Below are 8,355 nucleotides of genomic sequence, written 5' to 3'. Positions count from 1 at the left end.
ATGTGGAAAGGGCGTTTAAAATTACCAATATACAACAGTTTAACGATAGCAAGACATTTTATTGTAAAATAAAATGTCTTACCATCGTTAAATTGATAAATTATATAATTTGTAAATAACTAAACTATAAAATAAAAAAAAATAAACTGCTAAACTATAAAATAAGTAAGTATTATTAAAATAAGTATTATTAAATGAAAATGTTATTTCATTACTGTTTCGTATTACTATTTCAATTCCAAAAATGTGAAACTATAGAATTGTAAAACTATAGTTTAGTTATAGAAAACAAATCTACTTCTGTCAATATTTTATAATTTAACATATATTCTACTTGTCAATATTATATAATTTAACGTAAATTCTATTCTCACAATTTCTAAAAATCTAAATCACCACACGTTATTCAAAAGTGGAGATATAACAGCATCGATGATTGGTTCCGCCATTTTACTTCAAAACCAATGAAAATTTCTATAAGATTGACGCGATTCTCTTATAGGGACTCTAATCGGACTTGACCTATGATTCTTGTCGATCCTTAAACACGTTTTTCTCAAAATCATTTTTCGAACTGACGGAACTGATAACTAAAAAATGGATTAAGGTATCGACTTAATTCTTTTTTTCTCTTGATTCTAATGCTTTTATATATGGCACGAACTATAATCATGATTTTACAAACATTCGATTTGTTATTCACAAAAAGTAACAAATTTTTTTAGGAAAAAAACATTAATTTTTTTAATGCCACTATTTTTACAAATTTCGAGCAATTGACATTATTTTAGTTCATGCTATAGCGATACTCATATAATTAATAAAAATAAAAAAAAATTTCAAATGATTTGCAGAATCAATATTACTTCCGTCATAGAGATGTGTTTTGAAAATGACCCCTAATTCGATCGTCATTTGGAGATATTAAAATGCATATTCATCTAATTAAAAAATATTTTTTTTTATTGTTTAAGCATAATTTTATACAAAACCCCGTATTATTCTGTATATAATAAATTTTCTTTCAAAAATTCATAAAATTGAATTAATTCTACGATCAGCAAAGGTGAAATCCCCCTTAAGAGTTCTCTATATAGAAGTCGTAGACGATCGTGGAGTCTACATAGAAGTCGTAGGAAACTGATCAATTCTAATCGAGTATTTTCCTTATATTTGATTGTAATTAGTTGGTTTTCTATGACTTAAGACTCCACGATCGTCTACTTCTATTGAGTCATCTAAAAAGTATCCGCGGTTTTTTGTCACTAGATGTGTATTGATGGTCATATATCTAGACAAAGTACCGCGGATACTTTTTAGATGACCCAATATATATATAGAGGACTCTTTATGCATGGTCTACAATGTGTAGTAACAGTAGCTGATTAAAGAATAGGCGTAGAAATTGACTAATCATAGTTCATTATTTTTCTCACATTCAACTATAATTGGTCGATTTCTACGCCTACTCCTTAATCAACTACTGCTATTGCCCATTGTAGACCATGCATTAAGCCCATTCTACAATGCAGTAGTAAGACTATCGTAAGAGAGAGTAAAATATGGCGTAAAGCATTAAGACCGAGAGTAAGCGAAATGGGCGGAATTATGGCTTCTGCACTGGACTGCCGCGCGGCAAGTGTTTCCGCGTCCAATGTATAGGAGCCATTATTCCCATTTACACCTTATTACTTTACTTTGCTAACCAATCAAAGCTTATTATGAGATAAGGCGCGCAAGAACTTCTTACTTCCTACTGATTATTATCATAGTGGAAATATATAAGGTAAAACATTGCGCATAATGGCGATAGCAATACTGGAAATAACCAATCAAATGTTATCTAATATGCAATTTCTTATAATAGCGTTAGTATACTGGAACAGCCAATCAAATTTTACTCAAAATTCACGCTGCTACTGCGCAATCATGGAAATGGCTCACCTTTTATATTTATTTCCACCATACTGCTTACTATCATTGTAGAATAGGTTGTACGATTACGGACGACTGAATCGAGCAACGCGAAAACCTACATTGTGTTTATGGTTACTGTTATAGTTACGGAAAGTGTGTATGACTAGTTTAAAGCGCATGTCTAAATCCGCAGCCTAAGAATGTCAACAGAGTTGAAATTCCGTGTAGTAGTTGCGCTGTTTTGCGATAGCAACGCTGAAATATGTTACATAAGGATGTATGTGTTGAGTGAGACAAAATATAATGTAAGAAATGAATCAAAGCTGTCAGTATTATCGAATTTGGAATTAAAAAAAGTCTGCACTATCAACCTTGATTAAGTTCGGCCTTCGGTTTAGGATCCCCTTAAATGGAGTTATGATTTTTTTTCATAATATAATTCCTCCAATTATTCTGAATTAAAGTATAGATATAAAAAAAACAAATAGTTTACAAGTTAACTATTATTTTATATCAATATACCAAAATAACATATTTTATATCTCCTAAATTATATCGATTTTGTTATATCTCTAATACATATGATTCTATTTAAAACACAGTAGGTGACCTTGTAGTCTCAAAAAATATGACTTGAAGAAAAATTTTTTGCTCATATTGGGTCATCTAAAAAGTATCCGCGGTTTTTTGTCACTAGATGATGTTGACCATCAACACCATCTAGTGACAAAAAACCGCGGATACTTTTTAGATGACCCAATACATACATACATACAGGGTTGGCCATATTCGACGGAAAGATGTTTTTTTTTCAATCATGGGAAACGTCGTTACTCGATCTAACATCTCTTTCCCATGATTGAAAAAAAAAACATCTTTCCGTCGAATATGGCCAACCCTGTATATATGTCTTTTCGAATCAAACAATTTTCTCTTGTGGTGTTTTTTTGCATCATCAAAAAACAACAGAGATATTTCAAATGATCAAGTTACAGAAAATACTTTGTGTAAAAATAAATATGATCCTTCATGAAATAAGAGGATAATTTTCGGTACATTTTATCAATTTATCCTACCAATTCCAAATATTGTTTTATTGAAAAATACTTCTGTTCAAATATAATTTCAAATATAAATCATGACTTGACTGCAAATTCAAGTATAATTTATAAGAATTTGTATTGTACATTTCCCCTTCTGATGTCACAATTTGAGACAGTAGTGTGAACAGAAATTTTAAATTATTGTAAAACAGATTTATATATTTAGCGGAATTTGAATAAAAATCTAGAATAAAATTATATATTGCTCTCATCAATTTTATACTTAAGATTGTTATCACAATATAATATTAAAATTAAAATATTATCATATTTTACCATTTTATTTATTAAAAAACAAAAAACAATAACTTTTATGTTATATCTTAGATAGATATCTTAGATAGATAGATACTGCAAAAATTGTTATTTAACATATAAATAAATTTGTTTTTGTGAAATTTGTATAATAAATAATAATTTGATTATTAATATCAATCAATCAATTAATTTGCTTTGCCTTGATGATATATATTATCAGTTAGGTCCATTTTTGATTGGATACCCATGAGCTCAATATCTACTCCTTGTAATGCCCAATTATGTTCACAAATTTCCAATGCTTCCCATTCAGACTTGAAGGCTGCTTTTGGATCAGGTGGCATAGACATTGCAGCTCCTGATACTTGATCTTGTACTACTCTTGTAGTATCTGCAGCATTATTTTCACCAAGTACAAGTGTATAAATGGACCTTAATCCAAATACATTGAGGAAATACCACGAGGCAGAAGAAACCCATGCAGCATCCAGCGTAACTAATTCTATACCCCGTTGCAACATTGGCTTGAAACGTAGGGTTAATGGAAATGGTACTTTAGCTGGAATTGAAGCACTTATGTCAAATTACGTGTACATAATTTTATAATAGTTAAAAATTTAGTTAAAAGTCCAAAGTCTATTTGAAAAAATTATACTTAATAAATATAAATATTTATATAATATTTCAATGCTACATACTTGTCACAAATCCAGAAAACATCCAATTGATCCAACCACCGATTAGTACCATAGGCAAGACATTAGTCACATTTCCCTTCAGCATTTCAGTCATCATATTTGGATCAGTCATAGGATTTTGGGAGACAGGAGGACGCTTCTGAGTCTTAAAATAACCAGTCTCTTCGTTGTTGAAGAAATGTCTTCTTGTCATAAAACCTACTTTTGGTATGTACTGTCCATTCTCCCGGAGCAGCCTTGAGCGTATCATGACTTGACTGCAAAATATTTAATATTGTAAATAATTTTAAGGTAATTCTTCAGAATAGTTTACTCACTTTCGATTTCGATGAAATTAGGTTGAAAGAATCTGGCAGAAAAAAGTCTGGGACTGCCCTACAAAGTGAGATATTGAGCGATTAAAGTTGACAACTATTGAGATTAGGAAATATGTCACAGCTGCAAAATACTGCGCATTTTTTGGCAGTGAGGTAGCCTTCATTTCGCGTAGAAGATTGTAAATCCATGTCGTTTTGTGATACTTTAAAAAAACCTAACTTTAACTAAACTCATTTTTTACTTTCGCGTAGAAAGTTGTACATTCAAGAAGCAAAGTTCTACTAGGTTTACAACCTTCCACGCGAAGTGAGGGCCATCTCGCACAAAAAAATGGATTGGGTTAGAGTTAGGTTTTTTTGGAAAAATATTCCCAGCAGACGAAACCAATAAACTACTGTCTATACATATCATATGACAGATATCTTAATTTCAATAGTTGTCAGATTCTTTCATTTTACGCAAAAACGCGTTGAAATTGGAGGTGACCTAACCTCAATAGTTGTCAACTTTAACGCTCAATATCTCGCTTTGTAGGGCAGTTCCGAACTTTTTTCTGCCAAATTCATTCACTTTACGCAAAAACGCGTCGAATGAGCCTAATTTCATCGAAATCGAAGGTGAGTAAGTTATTCTGAAGAATTACCAATATTAAGCTTCACGTGAAACCTCCAAATTAATCGACACATATTTAAACATTTACCTATCTTGCACTTGATGAAGCTCGACCTTCTTTTGCGAAGCAAGCAATATCGAAACATAGTGGCGGATTATACCGACTAGAAACGTAATCACTACTATAGGTAAAAATACCCAACCTCGGATATTTGGATCCAGCAACAATTCTGCCATGTCACTTGTTTCTGCCGCGTAAATCCTATATTCACGAGAACGAATGATAACGAAAAACGGAACGACGTAAAACTATTCACCGTTCTATTCTTTTTTTGTGACTGTTTTCCTCAATAATTCCAGTTTCATAAATTTTGATTATAAAGGAAGCTTTCCAACAATCGACACATGTTGCCTTATATCGTGCACTTGACGGGTCAATCCTGCAGGTGCATTCACATGCAAGCGTCAAACAGCGTAAGCAGTAAAGTACCTTTTTATGCCGACACTTGAAGCTCATTTTCGGCGTTAAAATAAGTCACGTGATAGAAATTGACGATTGGCACTGACAGCATCGCAGTTAATACAGTAGCAAGATTCCAACTAGCAATCGAACAGGAAAACAAGCATCGTGTGCCGCAGGCTTAAGCGGAGAACACAGACTCTTGTATAATGCATAAAACGTGAAGCATAAGAAAATCAACCAATCAGAGTCCTTTATTTCATGGAAAGGAAGGAAAGAAAGCACTTTGATTGATTGATTTTCTTATGCATTATGTTATGCGTCTTCAGCAGGGAGCACATACTTTTGCATAATGTATAATACGTAATGCATAAAAAAATTAACTTTGGTTGATTTCCTTATGCTTCATGTTTTATGCGTTAGGTATACGTTTATGCGACTATGCAAGTTTGTGTGGTTATACCTTAAGACGCTTTATTGCGACGAATTTGTTATACAAAAATTGACATGAACATCATGTGCACGATTGCATGTATCATAGGTGCGTGAGATATTGATGTGGTACTATACAGGATGGTCCATTTGAATCGAACATCTTGAATATTTCGCTTATTTTTGATGATACAAAAAAATGTTTTAAACGAAAGTGAAACAGTTTCGAGGGGGATGTATTTTGGGGGATGTATTATTATTGTTTTTTTTTCTAGGTAGAGACATCAAAAAGATATAAAAGTTACCTCCACTTTTAAAAATGGAATTGTATGATTTTTTTTACACAATCTGATATTCCTCTAATTATTCTGCATATAAAAGTATTAAGGTAATAATATCAAAAAACAAATAGTTGACTAGATATTTTACATTTTATTTTGGCACATATTGACATAAAATATTAAATAATTAATTTTTTGATAATCGTACTTTAATACTTTTATGAACAGAATAATGAGAATCAGTTGGTGGAAAGAAAACACATAGTTGTAATTATTTGTAGTAACTATTTGTTTTTTGATATTATTACCTTAATATTTTTATATGCAGAATAATTAGAGGAATATCATATTATATAAAAAAAAATCATACAATTTCATTTAAAAAAGTGGAGACATTCATATCTTTTTGACGTCCCCACCTAAAAAAAACCAACATGATCAAAATGCGTCCCCCTCAAAACTCTTCCGCTTTCATTTGAAACGTTTTTTTATATCATCAAAAATAAGCGAGATGTTTCAAATGATTGATTTAAATGGACCACCCTGTATAAAGACATGTCGATACGCTTAGAGACCCTTTAATCTGGTCATAAGGTTTCGTCAAATTTCTTGCATGATGTCTACACACCGGTGGTTATTGGTGGAGGAGTGAGATGGCCTATGCTCCTTTCCTGCTCGAAGAAATTTGACGAAACCTTATGGTCTAATCAGTCTCTGATTAGAGAGTCTCTAGACTAGAGGGCGCTGAAAAAACAGCGACTTCTGGTGACTTCGTCAAAAGTTCGAACATGACTTTATAGTTCCGGCAGTGCGAATATATATCCAATGAGAGTATACCTTTGGAATGAAAACATCGGTAAAGCTGTAGACTCATTGGATATCTCTCGCGTGTCGCGTGTCGCGCTGGTGTGCCGGGGGTATTAGGATCCCCTTTAAACAACACTGGACGCTGCGCGCCGGGAGAGAAATCCCTACCGTATCCCTGTCGATTCCGTTTCCCCGCGCATCACCTATTACGAATCACGAGCGGCCGGAGCGGCGCGTGCTGACTTGCGCATGATGTCAGTCTTTCTAGCGCACCGTTACGGGGTGAAGAGGTGAATTGTCACTGCCACCGTCGCCGCTGCCGCCGTGCGAGAGCGAGCGCTCATCGTCCGATTGTCAATTACGTTCCACTGAATTAGCCGTCAAGCGCCGTCAAGCGCCGTCAAGCGCCGTTGGCTAATACACTGTGCGTGCGCGATACCGTATACGCACTACGGACAGAATTCCGCCGATCGACGACGCGCTTCAGCGAGCTGTGACACGCGTATTATCGTGCGCGGCATTGCGATGATCGAGTAAGCTCGGGCGAAGCGGTATCTACGAGGATTCTTTCAGATATTCCGCGGCGATGCATGCACGGAAGACTATGGAAGACCTGTGAGAGCGGCATCGCGGAAGCCGGGGGTACCCCGGATAAGGGGTGGTCGACGCGCCATACGAGAAGGGTGAGGGCGACGTGGACGTGGACGCAGGAAGCGCGTGTTAGGTGAGGTAGCAGTGGAAGGGGGCTTGGATACTACTGGATCGGCCCATCGGGAAGAGTGAAAGGTGAGCGTTGGCGACGATTCTCGCCGACGTGCACATCCGCACGGCTGTTCGTCTCTCCACGGCGTCCATCCGACCGCCATGTTATTCTGGAGCGGCGGTGTTACGTCGTTGGCGTCGCTGCTTTTGTGCCTCCTCGTGCTCGGCACAGCCGGCGTCGATGAGTCCGGTGAGTAAAGGAAAAGGGAAGGGAGAAAAGTGCAACGAGACGCGCCTCCGTGCAGAGCATTCGTACAGATGCTCGTTTTCAGGGCATGTTCGAGTTCTCACCCAGGTGTTCCTTAGATGTCATGCCATCCTTCTTTAATGTTTGGTAAATAACAAGGATGGAGTGATACCTGAGTGGCATTCGAGTGAGAATCTGAACATAGCTTAGTTTTGACGCTCTGTTCACATCGAGAGTGAAAATACACGAGAGAGAACTAGAGAAGCGTGGGAAAATGTTCAGGATGGGAAACTCGCTTCGATTTCTTTTCTACGAAAAGCGCAGCGATAAGTAAAGACATCAGGCAACGATTGTCGTGTAGTCTCTCTCTCCTTCCCTCCCTCCCTCCCTCCCTCCTTCCCTTTCTCTCTCCTCTCCCCTCTCCCTCTGTAAAAGAAGATGGAATGAGAAATGATTTAAAGTTAAATTTCGATGGATGTGTGTCTTTCACAGAGAGGTCTTTGTTGGAAATATTTATATA

The 8,355-nt window shown here is 35.7% G+C and overlaps 2 protein-coding genes and 1 long non-coding RNA gene across 5 annotated transcripts in view; 2 read left to right on the top strand and 1 right to left on the bottom strand.

The window, feature by feature from the left end:
• Window positions 1-1,645: 1,645 nt before the first annotated feature.
• On the top strand, window positions 1,646-2,287 carry LOC105150389 (uncharacterized). Its single transcript, XR_846710.2, has 2 exons — window positions 1,646-1,786; window positions 1,868-2,287. It is a non-coding gene; the product is annotated as an uncharacterized LOC105150389 (long non-coding RNA).
• Window positions 2,288-3,282: 995 nt separating this feature from the next.
• On the bottom strand, window positions 3,283-5,372 carry EMC3 (ER membrane protein complex subunit 3). The gene is made up of 3 exons (XM_011063414.2): window positions 4,995-5,372; window positions 3,977-4,233; window positions 3,283-3,837 (listed from the first exon to the last, which is right to left on the bottom strand). Exons 1-3 carry the CDS (start codon window positions 5,141-5,143, stop codon window positions 3,464-3,466), a joined length of 780 nt encoding a protein of 259 aa, XP_011061716.1. The 5' UTR covers window positions 5,144-5,372; the 3' UTR covers window positions 3,283-3,463.
• A 1,800-nt stretch (window positions 5,373-7,172) lies between these two features.
• The window catches only part of Ptp69D (Protein tyrosine phosphatase 69D), a 96,718-nt gene continuing 95,535 nt past the window's right edge, over window positions 7,173-8,355 (top strand). For all 3 annotated transcript variants that reach the window (XR_015545532.1, XR_846709.2, XM_011063412.2), the window contains exon 1: window positions 7,173-7,838. Coding sequence is in view for 1 of the 3 variants with exons in the window: in XM_011063412.2 (XP_011061714.1) it covers window positions 7,751-7,838 (88 nt within the window). In the remaining 2 variants the exon portion in view is untranslated. The remainder of the gene's footprint in view (window positions 7,839-8,355) is intronic.

This window comes from Acromyrmex echinatior, chromosome 6 (assembly GCF_024713525.1).
Source record: "Acromyrmex echinatior isolate Ae372 chromosome 6, ASM2471352v2, whole genome shotgun sequence".
Lineage (NCBI taxonomy): Eukaryota > Metazoa > Arthropoda > Insecta > Hymenoptera > Formicidae > Acromyrmex > Acromyrmex echinatior.
Note: the sequence above shows the minus strand (reverse complement) of the source record. Positions and strands in the feature narration are given on the sequence as shown.